This window comes from Lygodium microphyllum, chromosome 5, assembly GCF_053477565.2.
Source record: "Lygodium microphyllum isolate KBCC chromosome 5, Lygodium_microphyllum_v1.1.10, whole genome shotgun sequence".
In the NCBI taxonomy this organism is placed as follows: Eukaryota; Viridiplantae; Streptophyta; class Polypodiopsida; order Schizaeales; family Lygodiaceae; genus Lygodium; species Lygodium microphyllum.
Genome location: NC_141139.1, coordinates 73,157,525 through 73,173,636, shown reverse-complemented (window position 1 = coordinate 73,173,636; position 16,112 = coordinate 73,157,525). Strand labels below are relative to the sequence as shown.

Below are 16,112 nucleotides of genomic sequence, written 5' to 3'. Positions count from 1 at the left end.
AGACCTCTTGGAATCCCGGAGGGATTGTAGGGGAAATGCTATCTCTGTCACAAAAGTTGATTGCCTCTGTATGTACATTGTGGAAGGCCTTTCCTTCGAGCACATGAAGCCTACATCGGTAAGTATCATACAAATGTGTTCATAATTGAATATGAAGGCCATGATTCTCTAAAGTTGCTTTGTGAGCATCTACGTGTTGTTGGGGCAAAAGGCCACTGGGCATACCCATGTACATAGACAGCCCATTCTTTATTCATATATAATATGAAAGTGCAATAAGGTTGTCATATCATTCTTGACAACACCTACATTGTGTGTGCTCTTCTCTCCCGCATCTTCCTCTTCTCCTTCTCCGCTGCCATTGCATCCCCTTCAACTAGTATCAGAGCGGGTCTTCTGGAGTAAGATCGAGCTGTGCACACGAGGTACGAGAGCATGCTTCTCACTCAGTTTCAGCCATTCATAGGTACAACAAGGTTTGGAAGAGTAGGGGCAGCCATAGCTTCACTCTTTGGAGCTTGTTTCTACTTCCTCTCGGCTTGAGCCTTTGTAGACTTGTTTGGGTATACTCTAGGCCTCCATTGGGACTTGTCTTTCCTCCCCCCACCCTAGTTTTATACAAAAACATGATGTTGGAATGATTCAAAATTTTGTGCCATTTTTCAGACCTATCTACAGCTCGTGACCATCATTTGAAGCAACCCCTCATCAATAGGGCACTTGGACATGGCTTCTTGAGCCCTTGGCACTTGATTTCAACCTTGGCCTTGGTCTTCAAGCTTGGCATTGAGCATTGATGTGATTTAATTTAGATTTGGGACTGTTATACATAGTTTACAGGTAGCCCACAACAGTGCTACATTAGCATTTTATGTCTGGACCACTTTGGCATTGACATTGGTTTGCCCGGTTGGTCCCGAATGCTCCCTAGATGCTAGGGGAATGTATGACTATGATGTAAGATGCTTTTGGGGCTGAATTTACTTAGTCATTGACTATTTTACATAGTCCACAAGTAGCCCAAAATAGGGCAGCTCCCTGTCATTACATTTTATGCTTATGCTACATGGTCATTTGATGCCCGATTATGCTTGGTTGGTGTCTATACATATGGGAAAGTATGCCTATGGTTTTGAGCTTGAATTGAGCCGCTATTTGCTCAGTTTTCGATATTTATTGCTGGAAACTTTAGGGCTGAATGTATTTATGCTATAGTTGGGTTATGCCTATTAGTCACAGGGTCAATTGGCTATTTGGGGTTATGTATTGATGTATTTGGATGATGCCACATGGTTCTTTTTGCTCCCGGAATGCTTTTGAGCAAGAAGTACAGCTCAATTTTATGGTTCATTATCATTTTTTATTTGTAACTGGCATTCCACTTATGACTGCTTATGCCTAGGCTACCCATGTGGGTTTATGTCTAATGTGGATGCTTGGTGGATGCTTCTACACGTATGAGTACTTATGACTGCTTATGCCTAGGCTACCCATGTGGGTTTATGTCTAATGTGGATGCTTGGTGGATGCTTCTACACGTATGTGGCTTTTTCCGTTATGACCTTAGATGTTTGGTGGATGCTTCTACACGTATGAGTAGTGATTGCTCTACTCTTTAGCAGTTGGTTAATTGAGCTTTGATTGCTCAGTGATTCTTGGATCTTTGCAGGTTCTTTTTGGTTGATTAGTGGACTTCCCAGTGCTTGGGCTATAGTTATGGCTTTCTTGCTTCTTTGTTGTCTAGCTTCTATGCTAGTTGGCCTACTGTTGCCCGTCCATGTTAGAGAGCAGATGCTATGTATGCTTACCCATCTATGCACATGGTCTACTATCGTATACCTTACAGAGCCACTAGTATGGATGATGTTGTATAGGTATTTGGGCTTCTCCTGGAGCTTGGCCATTGCAAGATCTTATGCCACTTACCGGTCTTACATTGACTTGAATGCTACTATGTGGTCTGATGTACTGTAAAGTCATGTTTGCCATTATGGTTCTGGGCTGATTTCATGGCTGAAGATCGTATGCTCATATGACATATGTTTTATGCTTTACTGTATTGGGGTTGGTTATGTCATGCAGTTGGCTACAACTCTTCTTCATGTGGGATCTTTTGCATCCTTGGTTGATGCCTTTATGCCCTCCTGTCCGTTGAGGTTTCATGAGCCTTTGCAACATGCTTCTACCACTGATGTACTTGTTGATGATTGTCTTTATGAGCAGGTTCCCTTTGTTGCGACAACCCTCAACTTCTTGAGTTACATGGATGGTATGGATAGCCCTATTCATGATGACTTGGATTCCTTGTCGTCTTCTATAAGTTCTTCAGTTACAGATGTTGTATGCTTCCATTGTGGAAAGCTTGGGCATGTTAAAAATAAAATGTTTTAGACGAATTAGAGAGCAACAGAGATACTTGACATAAGTAGAGAGTCAGCGATGTAGCAGGTGTTACCGCTCTTTCTAGTGGTGAGGTACATGCAATTATCCATGATGATGCAGTTAAGCATGTCCTCTTGTCATTTAGTTTCCCTACAACTTACTTGCTCAATGATCAAGCCTATGTCTTTGATTAGCTGTTGGATTCTTTAGCCTCTTACCATGTTACCCCTCATAGAGCATGGTTCTCTTCTTACAAGGAGGTTGACAGATGTATTGATTTGGGACTTGAACAAACTTATGCTATTGTTGGTACAGGGGACATACACCTAGCTTTGCTTGATGGGACTTCTCTTGTGCTCCATGATGTGTTACATGTTTCTATGCTTAGTAAGAGCTTGATGTCTATCCATCATGATGCAGGTTACTTTGTTTCTCTTCATGATAGGTCATGGAAGATCTATCATGGATGCTTGGTTTTGGCCAGAGGTTCTAGAGTTGGTTCTCATTACCCATTGCATGTCTCTCATGTGGGAGATTCTATGGTTGCAGTTATCCAAATACCACATTCATTGTTATGGCATTATCGCCTAGGCCATATGCACCACAGAGAGATGGAGATCTTGTCTTATTCAGAATCATTGCTGCCTCCTATGTCACGTGCAGAGCTTGATGCTTGCCCTGATTGTTCTTATGGTCCTTGTAGAGCCCCTTTGGCTCATGGTGATCGTGAGAGGCATGATCCTCTAGATCTTGTCCATTGTGCAGTATATGGACCTATGCCTTCCTAGTCACTTAGTGGAGCGTCGTACTTTATGACCTTCGTGGATCATGCTACCCATTGTGTTTGGGCTTTTCCCTTGGTACGGATTGAAGATGACACAGTTATGCTTGACAGGTTTATGGATTTTGTTGGTTGCAAGCCTAGGTGCTTGCATATGGATTATGAGAGTCATGTTATCTCTCCCAGCTTTCAGTCCTGTTGTCAACAGTCTAGCATTGATTTCCTATGCCCACGATATTATGGAATCGCTCATGGCATGTGTCTGACTCTACAGGCAAAGGTTGCTTCTATGCTTACCATAGTTGGGGTATCTTATGGCTTTTGGGTTGAGGCCCTTATGACGCAATCTACTTTCTTAATAGGACCATGTGTTTGACTTTGGATGGTATTACACCACACGAGGCATAGAGTGGCATGAGACCCTCCTATGATTACTTGAGGATGTTTGGCTGTTAGGCATTTGTATGTATGCCATATATGCCCATATCACACAAATGTATCCTCCTTGGTTATGGAGATGGTGACTTTCAGGCTTACAAGTTATGGGATTTGGATGCCCAGTAGGTTATACGTAGCCATCATGTTGTCTTTTATGGGGCGCAGACATCTCTCAAGCCTCTTGATGTGCGTTAAGTGTGCTTTATGGTTGATGCTACAGTCTTCCGCTTCGCTGAGGTTGCATACAATCTTGAGACCCCATATGGGCCAGGATGCTGGCCCTTCTTCTATGATTGACTTTGGAGAGTCTATGTGCTCTCAGCTGTCTCCTATGCGCCACACTGATGCTATGTGCTACTCTGATGCTTATGCATTACAGCCTTGCACTCATGAGTTGTGCTTGCTTCATGAGAAACATTCTTGGACTATTCCATTGTATGGAGCTGTGGGATCGCTTGTCTCCTGGATGTCATGGACTTGCGGATGCTTCACTCTTCTGCAGAGGTTCCCGATGCTTATTGCATAGCTCACTTTTCAATTGGGCGTTGGGTGAGATGTCATGATCCCTCACTTGTTCTCTTTTTTCTTTTTCCTTTGTTTTTCACTCCCTGGCACATTGGCCTTTTAGTGGGAGGTTGTTGGGGTAAAAGGCCACTGGGCCTACCCATGTACATAGACTTCCCATTCTTTATTTATATATAATATGAAAGTGCAATAAGACTGTCATATCATTCTTGACAGCACCTACATTGTGTGTGCTCTTTTCTCCCGCATCTTCCTCTTCTCCTTCTCCTTTGCCATTGCATCCCCTTCACATGCTACTCAATTGCTACAAATACTACGCTCTTCTTAATGCAAGAGAAGAAAAAGATGAAGCCAATGTACATTTTCTATTGAGCAATCTATATAACCAACATGGATTTGCTCTTAAATTGAGTGAACACCATATTGTCGTATAGCTGTCACGAGTGATGTCTCTAATCTAATCTAAATCATCGTGTAAACTGAAAATAGCTAGAAACATGCCAATAAGTATTGGAAGGATTTAAAAATTCAGTCCCCAAATGTTTTCTGGAGTTGGATGGGTAGTTATAGAGAGACCAAGGAAGGCTTTATGTAGCTTGCTTAAGTACCTTCAAATTTCATCACCACTTGAAGCTTTTGGTGTCTCTTTCAATCTCTTGTTAGGATACAAATGATGCATATGTAAGAATGTCTCAATCTATGAATACTTTCTAATGCAATGCATTTTATTATTTTTAAAACCCTCGTGTGCATTTGGATGGAGAGTACAAGCTAACTTATTAATGTAATTAGCCTTGCAACATTTGAATAAAAGTACAAATGCTCTTGTGTTGTTTGGAATGGGTGGGAGATGCTAAGTAAGACACTTATCCTTAGAATTCAAGTTTCCATAATATAAATATTTGATCTTAACTTTGAAGGATCGTGAGTATGATGTAGATTCTTCCATATTCTACAAAACATGCAATCCACAACATGCATGACTTCACAACATGCTTACTTTGTTTGTAAATGCAACTATCACACAACATTCTTACTCACTCATATCAACTCAAAACGATTGTTGAAATATGGTTTGCAATTTTAGTTACTTTTGAATTTTGTAATAAAAGTGATTTAGTCTTGCCTATGATATGAGTTACTTTTGAATTTTTTGATTTAGTTGACTTGCTTTTGACCTGCGCGTGTTCTGGATGTAAATTTTGTTGCTTACGACCTGTATTTGGCGGGAAGAACGTCCGATGTCCTTCGAGTAGGTGGGAGCAGCAGGCGTCTGGGAGGGGTGCGTCATGTCGCAGTCTCCTGTGTCGGCCTTCCTGGCTTTGCTGGCGGAATGCGGTTGCACTCTCTGTCGCGATGGAGTCATTCTGCCTGCTCGCGACGTCCCCCGCTTTCAGCACAAGCTCGAGCAGCGTCTTAAGGCGGACCCTTCCCTCCTCCGCACGTTCATATCCGGCTTGCAGACTTTCATTTCCGACAGTTCCAGCCTCCGTAGGTTAGGTTTTCCCCGTGATTCTCCGCGCAATGACCAGATTGCTGTTCTGTAACACAATTTTCAGAGAAACGTCGGGAGCTCTAAAGGCTTCGTAGTTACCAGAAATGTAGATAATGCTGACTGCATCTTCAGACTCTCTTCCACATTCTGTCTGTATTTTCCTGCGTGTTTACGTGCTGTTTCAATCACTTCATTCCTGGCTGGCTGCATATTTCAAAATTTTGCCTCCTCATTGACAATGCTTAGAGATTGTTATTGAATGGAAACTATGATGCAGGCTGTTTGCTTCTCCTATTGATAATATGCAAGATACTGTTGCCCATGCCGGAGCTGATAGTCTTGCACGACTTTTCTTATCCACACCAACCATTCAAACTGACGTGGCGATCATGTTTCTGGAGAAACTTCCTGAACATTTTGGCAACACTGACACGTTCTCCAATGGTACACTTCCTAGCGTCCGTGAAAGCATACCGAGGCTAATATTAAGTCAGTTCAAGTGGCTTGATTATCTAGTTGATGGTGAAAATGTAACAAGGAAATTGATGGAGGTACTATCCATCTGTCCCATGGGATTGAAGAAGGAAATAATTACATTGATTCCAGAAATCGTGTCTGATGACAATCATCAGCCGGTTGTGACTACTCTAGAACAGATGTTACACGAGGAATTCCAGCTAGTTGCTCCTGTTCTAGACGCATTTTCAAACCTTAATCTAGACGAAAGCCTTCTGGACCAGGTACATTGAATGCTCAATGAAGAGCATTGCATTATTTCGAAGAAAACCTTATGATACTCTTTAGCATACTCTGCATACCCTGGTGACTTGCAACCAAGCGTTGTGGATATGCAGGTGCTAGCTAGATAAGTGTGTGCTTACTGGGTTTGTACAGGTTGTGTCCCTGGCAATCACAAGTCTAAGGTCTGCTGATGCAGAAGACCTGCCTCTTGTGGTTAGGTTCTTATTACAATCTGCAAATGTATCCAATGCAAGGAGGATTGTGCATCAGTTCCGTGAGAACTTGCAGTTTTCAGTTGTTGGTGTCAAGGAGGGGAAGCATGATAGGAAGTTGAAGGGGAAAGCTGTGAAGACAGATCATGAATCCCTTGTTCTTGAGGCAATCAAATCAGGCCTCCGGTTTCAAAATGTGGGAAGCTCACTTGATAGCTCTGTTCTTTTTCTTAATCAGGCATCAAGTTTATGTGACACTCTCAGGACAAGGTACTTATTTTATCATTGATGTTGCAGGTTATGTGTGAAGCATTCTTGAAGGAAATTAAAGGTCTTGACCAAGTGCAGGAGCATAAAGTGATTGACTTTCTGCTACTGCTCGTTATTTATGCAAATGGAGGGCCTCACAGGAAGACTGCAGGGTCCATCCTAAAGAAAAAAGCCGTTCAGGGATTGCTTTCAAAGCACCTTCTTAATCAAAGTATACGAGGAAGAGTAGAATTGTTGCAAGTCAGTGAACGTCCAGTTTTTTGATATTGGTGGTTTCTTGTCACTATTTCCAGAATTTTCTTTAATTCCTGCTATTTATGCTACTCATAATGGATCATATTTGGTGGGTTTTTGTATTGGTAAAGGACTACTTTCAACCTCTTCTATCCACAACTCATAATCTGTTAGCTTGCAAAGAGTCTTCTGCCAGACAGTTGGGGTCGCATGCATATGTACTACTTTTTGAAGAGTTCACCGACACCTATCACAGGCAAGAGGTACTCAATGTTACTGATTAGATCCTGGTTCTGATTATTTCCTAGAGTCTGAAATAGTGAAGAAAATTGGAGATCCAGTGGGTCTGTAGAGCAAGCAACTTCCTTTTTCTTGGTACTTCAATATGTGTTGTACCTTCTAGCACGTGTTTTAGATTGCTGTATGCATTAATTGTCATATCTTCCTCTCATCTACTTTATAATGTAACAGCAGTGCATTTTGCACACAGTGAAATGATGAGAGCAATTGGGGCCAATCGTGACACTGAGCCTGGGTTGCTCACTTTGGCCCTTTTTGTGTGTGAAATGACCCTAGGAAGAGCATTTATCTGGGCTAGCATATCTATCTTTCTCATACGTTGCATGATCTGGTCAGACATTTTGTTACTTCTTACAAGTGTTTTGATACAATGGGTGTTCATTTGAGTAGAGGTAACGCTGACAAGGTGCCACTTGCTTTTATTGCTATGGTAATGGTGAAGTGCTGAACTACTTATGGCGGTTTTCCAAGAGTTGGTGTTATGTTCAGCATAAACATTATGCGTATCAAAAACATTGGGAGAAGACCAAATACCGTTGCTGGTTTATCTCATGACTAGGAAGACAGTCAAACAAAGATTGCTGCAAAGATCTCTGGAAAAAGGTACACTTGTCAATGGATCTCCAAAAACAATTCGATTTGCAAGATTTCCATATAGCACACAATCCTCAGCATTATACCCAAGCAAAAATATAAGTTGGGTATCAAGGCAGAGGAAACAATTCAAAAAATCCAAAAGTTTCTTCCAAAAGCGATAGCAAGCTCGTAAACAAGCTGAGAGTCTACGTAGCAAAGCTTCAAGCAGCAGGGCAACCCTAGAGAGCATGTGAAACCATTGTACAAGAGGGCTGATGACCTGCACAAATTGAGCTTGCCATACCTCCTTTGGCCATAAAATTGCCCATAGACAATGTACCAGCTAGACATCTCCAGAAGAACACTCTTGATTTGAGAGGAAGCTTGCTTTTCCATGTTGCTCTAAGATTTTTTCCTCCACGACATCACCGATATGTCACAGAGAATTGGCTGCTCTTGATGATACAGTGATTAACCAGTTTAGTGGTCATGATCGTTAGAGACAAAGGCCAACATCCTAAACAATGCTCTGTTTAATCAGCTGTCTATATAAAGGCCCTGATCAACCACTATCCTTTTATTTACAGAAATAAAATATTGAAATGGCATACCCTATCCAATGCGAAATGACAAAACTTTTGGCTATGTTAGGATGACATGTTTTCACCTAGTTGGCAAAGTTTCTATAAGCTCCAAGATGACAACTTGTATTGATTATCTAGAGGAGGAATCAGTTGAACTGGCATCAAAAGCTCTTTGATCTTAATTCATGCCTAAGCCATGGTTAGCAGAAGCAACCTCTACAGAAAGCACATGAACATGGTTATTGATCACATCTTGTATGGAAGTAATGCCTTTTTTTTGGTGCAATAAGTTCTCCTTGGCTCTTGCACAACCAATGGTTTAGCAAAGACTTTGCTCAGATGAATGCTTTCTTTCCAGATGCAAGGAATTTGTTTGTTGGGTTTGTTGAGGAGTCCATTTAAGATGCACAAGAATCTTTCTCCAACTAGTAGTAAGCTTTGTGGAACTCTTATCCACTATCACTCTACTTGGCGGTTGATTATCTTAGTTATACAATCTACTATTGCTTTATCTAGCAATGTACTATCATATGTACAATGTATATTATCCAATGCTTCATTGCTTTTGGTTGTAAATTGTATGGCCAGCTTCACATAATGATGACCCTAGTTACTCTTCACCTGACTTGTGAGATGAGCACCAGCACTGATAACATAGCAGCTGATGTGGCATGCACTAATGTTGTCAAGCAGACAGTCATCACAGTAGCATAGGCGATTGGGTTTTTTGTGCTCGCAGACTGTTGATGCAGTATGTTGGACCAGCGCAGCAAGCTGGCTAGTTGGATTTTTTCCAGGCAAAGGCGCTCAGAAAGGCTGCTAGACCCCACACATTATTCAGATTGCATGCAGTCTTTGTACTTCCACACCCATTGATTGCATTTCAGTCCTACATTCTTAGTTTCCTACATGGTTCCCAGATTCTTAGAACTTTCTGCTGTTATAGCAGTCTCTGCTATTTCCATTATATACTTTCGACCCTTCCTAAGATGCAAAGGTTTCTAGACTTATAAGGATGTCCACCTTGTACACTGCATATTTTGAATTCAGTCTATCCTTCTCTTTTCTCCTTTCTCCAAGTTTGATTTACCAATTTGTGTAGATTCTGGTGACTGTTTGTTGTCGGGGCCAAAGGCTTAGTATTCCTAGTTTTGCTCCATCTTATGAATATGAAGGGTATGATGCTTCAATGGAAGATGGAGGGGAGGGGTGTGAAGAAATACCCTATCATAGAGGTAGAAATAAAAGTGTATGACAAAACATTAACTCAACAAAGAACATGGTTTGGATTAGGGTAACTCAAAGACAATGAACACATTGATTGAGAAAGTGAATGAATATTGAGCATATAATACTCATGCAGAGTAATGAGTTGGAGAATGTGTCGTACTCTTGACAAATCCCGAGTCGCAACATGGTAGCCTCCAAGATGTTGGATAGCAGTAAATGCAACAAAAGTGATGTTAGATTAGTGTCTAATAGGCAAAGGAGAGAGAAAACCAATAAATGCAGCCATTGATGATTATGTGGCAGGTTGACAAGTGCCAAACATAGGTTTGATGACGTGGGTAGGTTGATGGCAGCAAAAATGTAGGTATGATGACATGGCAATTTGTACAACAGTAGCATATCATTAACATAGCAATTCAAGTCTCCAGCTATAGACGATCTGGTTGATCAGCAAATGCATTAAAAATCAATGGAAACTGCACAATGGAGGCTAGAAACAGGTGCCCAGTGGATGGAGACAATGTCAGGTAGTCTTAATTGAGATGTCCTCCACGAACAGGGTGTGGGCAACGAAGCTAGGGCACCTGAAACTTGCAAAGGTGAGATTGAGGCTGAATGGAGGGTAGCATGCCTATTTATAGAAAGTTATGGGTCCTTAATAGTCTAGAGCCTCTTTTTGTTTTAATTCTCTCTAATCGCTCCCCATTTTAGGGTTTTTACATTAAATTAGCATTTTGGGGGTTGTTCAAGAGGCTAATTAGCATGTAATGTATACTTTAGCTCAACACTCCCTCACAAGCCAAAAATTGAGCGAGAAAGGAGGGCCAATCCAAATTTTGTTTGTTTTTATTTTTACCCCAAGGTGTTCAATCCCAAAATAGTTAGGGCATTGGACAAATGGTGCATGTCAGCTTTGGAAGTGTTTGTTTAGAAAATATGGGTCATGGTCGATAGGAGACTGATAGCAAAAGAGTCAGACCCAAGACCTTAACAAAGCAAGTAAGCTAACCCTACCATTACTAGGTGTTTATGACGAAGGAGGGCTAAGGGTGGGTGAAGCAAATATGGTGGATATGTGGAAAGGTAAAAAAGATGTGTCTACAACAAGCTAGACAAGGTAAGTAAGCAAAGGAGACTACCGTATGCAATGCCATGAATATGGTGGATCAAAGCAAGGTAATCGCGAAATGTTTCACGCTTGAAATGCTGCATTTCACCTTTGGGCAAGTCCTAAGCAAAATGCCAAGTGAAATGATTGAATAATACAAATGAGATGGCTTTCTTTATACATGCGAATCCTTTTATATCAATAAGTGATGTGTATCCTATGTATAGAGTGCCCAAAAACCTCAAAAGAATAATAAAAATTATTATTATTTTTTACTATTTAAATATCATGTTTTAGTCAACCATTTTACTTAGGGTGTTTTGCATTTCAATGAAACGTTTCAAGTGTTTTACTTTTAGTGTCAGCAAAATGCATTTCGCAATAACCATGATCCGGAGTTGACCACTCAAAAGGACTAAAAAGAGATAAATGCACACAGATGCATGTTTATACGAACATAATACTAATGCACTGGAGTTATGCAAGAGGGTGCATGCCCATGCAAAATGCTATGCAACGGTGTCATTGGACGGTGCCCTCGCAAGGGGAATTGTTTACTTGTTAAACGCCCTTTTATAATCACATCATCTTGATAGTGTGGATGAGAATACAAGAGTACAAAATATCAAATATTTGAAGCAAAGACTATAAAACCATCCTGTCACCAAGAGAAGAAATTTGTCCCCTCTTAAACTAGAAGGGAAAGCTAGGGGGTTGCATTCTCTCGCAGGGATTGGCAACAATATTGTTGATCAGGTGACATTATTTAGGAGGTGTTTGGTAGTAGGTGATTGCATTAAATGCTGGTTGGAGCAAGCAATAGGCAGATTTTAGGGTTTTCTCGTGAAAAAAATCAGATTTTTCTCTCATCTTGGCTTTCTCTCACCTTCTCCAATGCTTTCTTAGGAGATCTTAGCATTTCTCAGCCATTCTCAATAGATCTTAGCCAAATTTGGTGGACAACAAGAGGATTTTTACTGTAAATCCTTAATTTTTGTAGAAATTAGGGTTTGACAACCACCTTGGGACCCATATCAATAGAAATAGGCATCGTACACTAAACTCAGTACTTGAAATTCGTGGAATTGATAGGAATTTCAGATGCTAGGTTATCCAATGTAAATTGGGACACCATTTGGCTAGTTGGTGGTTCCATTTGTGTAAATTCTTGGGTGAAAATTAAGGGGCAATTGGCCCAACTTGCTTGTGCTGATTGTATGTACAACAAGGGGCTTTTGGAGATCAGCAAAGGAGATTGTCCATATCAACTTGTACACAGTCCATTAGGAATTAAAGATTAAAAAAAAACCGAAAGGGGTGTCGGTTTTTGGGGCCAACCAGGTTCGATTGTTTTGTTAGAAGTGATGTAGCAATGGAAGTGTAAACATAAGCCGTAATAAACTGCTGAAACACAAGACAAAAAAAGGGAAAGAAAAAACACAATACAGATGAGAACTCAGATGTATGCTTGGGAAATAGAATCCATATATCACACATGAGATTGTTGCAGACAACAGTGAGTCACTGGCTACGCGGGCACCGGCACCAGCACCAGCTCCTCTCTCCACGGAAACTCGAGGTGGTGAACTAACCAATTGAGGAGGAGGAGCCCAGAATAAATAGGCACAAATAATGCCATAAAATATGTTAGGTCGACCAGCATTTAATGCTGGTCGGCCAGCAATAAATGCCCAATATGACCATAAAATGACACAATAAAAAATGCCTAAATAACCTAAATAATGTGCCCAAGCCTCTGCAACTTAGACTCACACATGAGTTGACATATTTGCTAGCACCCTCTCTTAGATCATGGGTGATCTGATACAATACAATGGTACAATGAGAATGAATCATAAACCATACAACATAGAACCACCAAGTAGAACCATGGATACCCAAGCAGTGGGTGATCAAACCACCACCAAGGTGCCTCGGAGAGAACCTGATGTTGATGTCGATCGTACTAGCTCCGAAAAATAGAGAAGATCATAGTAGGCTCTCAATGTCTGTCAACAATGCCGCTGATGTAGCACACGTGACCATCCTGCTACCAATGCCACAACACATAAATGACCATGGATCCCCTCCTTTGGCCAAACCGCCAAAGTGTCCCCTCATGTGAGCTCCAGACGAAAGCCACTTGCTCTTTGTCAAAGAACCAATCCATCATGAACTTGGATGTCAATCCTAGCTCCAGGATTTACTTGCCAAACTTCGGTCGATGCGTCAGGAACGTCTCTCTCTAGATCCTGTGTATTTGTATAGAAATATAGACGAGGCGCGGTTGCCCCATCTCACCACCCTCTCATACTCCCTCTGGCACTGGAGAGTCGTGAGGGATGACCGCATCACCACCACTAGAAAGCAACTGAGGAAGGGGCCACCAAGCCCTTCCCATGATCCGAAGAAGAGGATCCTTTCTGTGTCTTTTGGACTTCGCCTTGGCTGGAGGATCGGAGCTGGAATTTGAGATAGATGATGACTTGTTGGAGGAGTCTGCATTCCGCTTCGTCTTCTGCGCCTTTTTCTTCCTGGAATCTGTTAACTCTGTGCAATCTTTCTATAAATGGCCCTTCTTGCCACAGTGGTAACATTGGGCCTTCGACTTCTTCGTCTTCAAACCCCTCTGAAGTTGTAAAAGCCTCACTTGAATCTCCATATAATGTATCATCAGTGGATGAGCACAGAGGGGCCATTTGTAGAGGATTTAGAAAAGGAGAGAAGAGAAGATATTTGGAGAGGGAACACAGCCAAAACACGAGCACAGACTACAAAAAACAAGAGTTCACATATAGTATAACCCAAAATCTGACCAAAAGAAGACAAAAGCAGCTGCAAAAAATCAACAAATCAGTCCAAAACTGCCAAAAACAGCAAAAAACGGCTTGAAGATATAGTCGCCTCTCCATGGAGGAGTCGAGAACACCAAAACGCAGGCTGAATACTGTCACAAACAGGCTGGAAAATTGTTGCAGCAGCCTGAAAACTGAAAACGCAAGTAGCAGAGGGGTTGTAGACAGTAGGTGATGGCAAATTTGCAAAAAACACAGGTAAAACAGGTCGCCTGCATGGAACAACAGTCACCTGATCAGTAAGGGTGAAAACTTGCATGGAACAACAGTCACTTGATCAGCAAGGGTGAAAACAGTCTTGGAATTAGCAAGAAAATACAGCAGGAATACAAATCATGAAATCTGATACCATGTCAGAAGTGGTGCAACAATGGAAGCATAAACATAAACTGTAATAAACTGCTGAAACACAAGACAAAAGAGAAAGGGAAAGAAAGAACACAATACAGATAAGAACTCAGATGAATGTTCGGGAAATAGAAACCATATATCAGACATGAGATTGTCGCATACAACAGTGAGTCATTGGCTGCGTGGGCACCGGCATCGGCTCCGGCTTCTCTCTCCACGGGGATTCTAGGTGGTGAACTGACCCATTGAGAAGGAGCCCAGAATAAATAGGCACAAATAATGCCATAAAATTTATCAGGTCGGCCAACAATAAATGCCCAATATTACCATAAAATGACGCAATAAAAAATGCCTAAATAACCTAAATAATGTGCCCAAGCCTTTGCAACTCAGACTCATACATGAGCTGACATATGTGCTAACATGTTCAAGATTGCTAAGGTAATGTGTGTATTTTAGTTATGTTCAGTTATTAAGTGCTTGATGAGGTTTTACCACCCTATCTGAGGAGGAAGGTTGGTTTTATTATCAAAGATGGATTTCTTTTGATGGAGAATAAGTTGTGTTACTAAAGATTTTAAGCCTAAAGTAATGGAAGAACATCATGTGGCTCCTTACATGGCTCATTGTGGTATTCTGGCCACAACCAAGGCACTTGAAATATATTTCTTTTGGCCAAGTCTTTGATGAGACATTGAACAATTTGTTAAAGAATGACTTGTGTGCTTAAAGGTTAAGTTTGATTGCCAAAAAGATGTGCCCAATCCGATCTTGGGTAGGATATACAACGATTGACTTCTTTGGTCAATATGTCTGCATAGTTGTTGGATAATGGCACAAACTCTAGGTGTATATTGCCTAGCTCAACTTGCTCTCTAGTGAAGTGAAAATGGACTTCCACATGTCGCGTCAGTGGTGTGATGATTAGATTATCCATAAGGGCAATGGCATTTTGGTTGTCGCAATAGACAATGGTGAGAGTTGCATGGAAAATGAAGCTTTGTGAGTAGAGTTCTTAGGTAGATGGCTTCAATGGTACCATCAAATAATGCTCGATACTTAGTCTCAGCCATGGAAGCCGTCATTGTCTTGTGTTAACGGCTTGATCAAGAAATGGGACCCATGCCCAAGGTAAAGAGGTGGCCATCATGGGAACATTGGATGTCGGGGTCTCCTGACCAATTTGAATCAGTGTAACCCTGCAAATATAAACCAAAACCATAAGTCAAGCCTTAAGCATAGGTACACCGAACATATCTCAAAACGGGTAAAGTAGCAATCCAATGTGACATGCGAGGTGTAGTGAAATACTGATTGAGCAGATTGATTGAGTAAGCTAAATTTGAGCTAGTATGTGAAACCAACCTTTCTTTTTGGAGAGGGTGGTAATTCCTTGATCAAGCACTTAATCATAGCAATCAGTAAATAAACATAAATTGAAATACACAATTTACCTTAATAATCTTGGACATTGGACATCCTGTTGGCCTCAAAACTGGCACCCCTTTCGATATTTCTTTAACTTCGATTGCTAATGGATTGATTACAAGCCGAGATTCCACAATCTCCTTGGCTAATCCAAACGCCCTTTGCTGTTTTAGCAATCAACAAACAAATTGGGCAATTTGCTCCTTGATTTTCACCCAAGACTTGCACAATCTAACCAGACCCCAATTGACCAAATGTTGCCCCAAATTTACAATGGATGGCAAGGCATTTGAAATCCTTGATAATATAACAAATTGTAGGTGCGGATTTTAGTGTACAATGCCTTCTCATATTGGCATAGGTTTCAAGGTGATTGCTAAACCCTAATTTTTGTAAAAATTTAGGGTTTATAATAGAAATTTCTCTGCTGCCTACTCTATATGGTTGAGATCTGCTCCAAATGTTTGAGAAATATTCAGATCTCTTGAGAATTGATTGGAGAAGGTGTGAGAATTCTAGAGAAGAGAGAAATTCTTGATTTTTATGCAAGAAATGGTTGAAATTGATCGCTATTTGTTCTAATCAATCCAATTTGCTGTCGC

General features: G+C 41.1%; 1 protein-coding gene across 3 annotated transcripts in view; it reads left to right on the top strand.

Moving 5' to 3' along the window:
- Positions 1-5,332: 5,332 nt before the first annotated feature.
- Positions 5,333-16,112, top strand: part of LOC148035980 (fanconi anemia group D2 protein) — a 66,454-nt gene continuing 55,674 nt past the window's right edge. For 2 of the 3 annotated variants that reach the window (XM_087677973.1, XM_087677974.1), the window contains exons 1-5: positions 5,334-5,621; positions 5,899-6,361; positions 6,516-6,770; positions 6,872-7,084; positions 7,210-7,341. In XM_087677973.1, coding sequence (XP_087534099.1) covers positions 5,416-5,621; positions 5,899-6,361; positions 6,516-6,770; positions 6,872-7,084; positions 7,210-7,341 — 1,269 coding nt within the window. In that variant the 5' untranslated portion in view covers positions 5,334-5,415. Of the gene's footprint in view, positions 5,622-5,898; positions 6,362-6,515; positions 6,771-6,871; positions 7,085-7,209; positions 7,342-16,112 lie in introns of all 3 variants that reach the window. The other variant, XM_087677975.1, reaches the window with a different exon arrangement.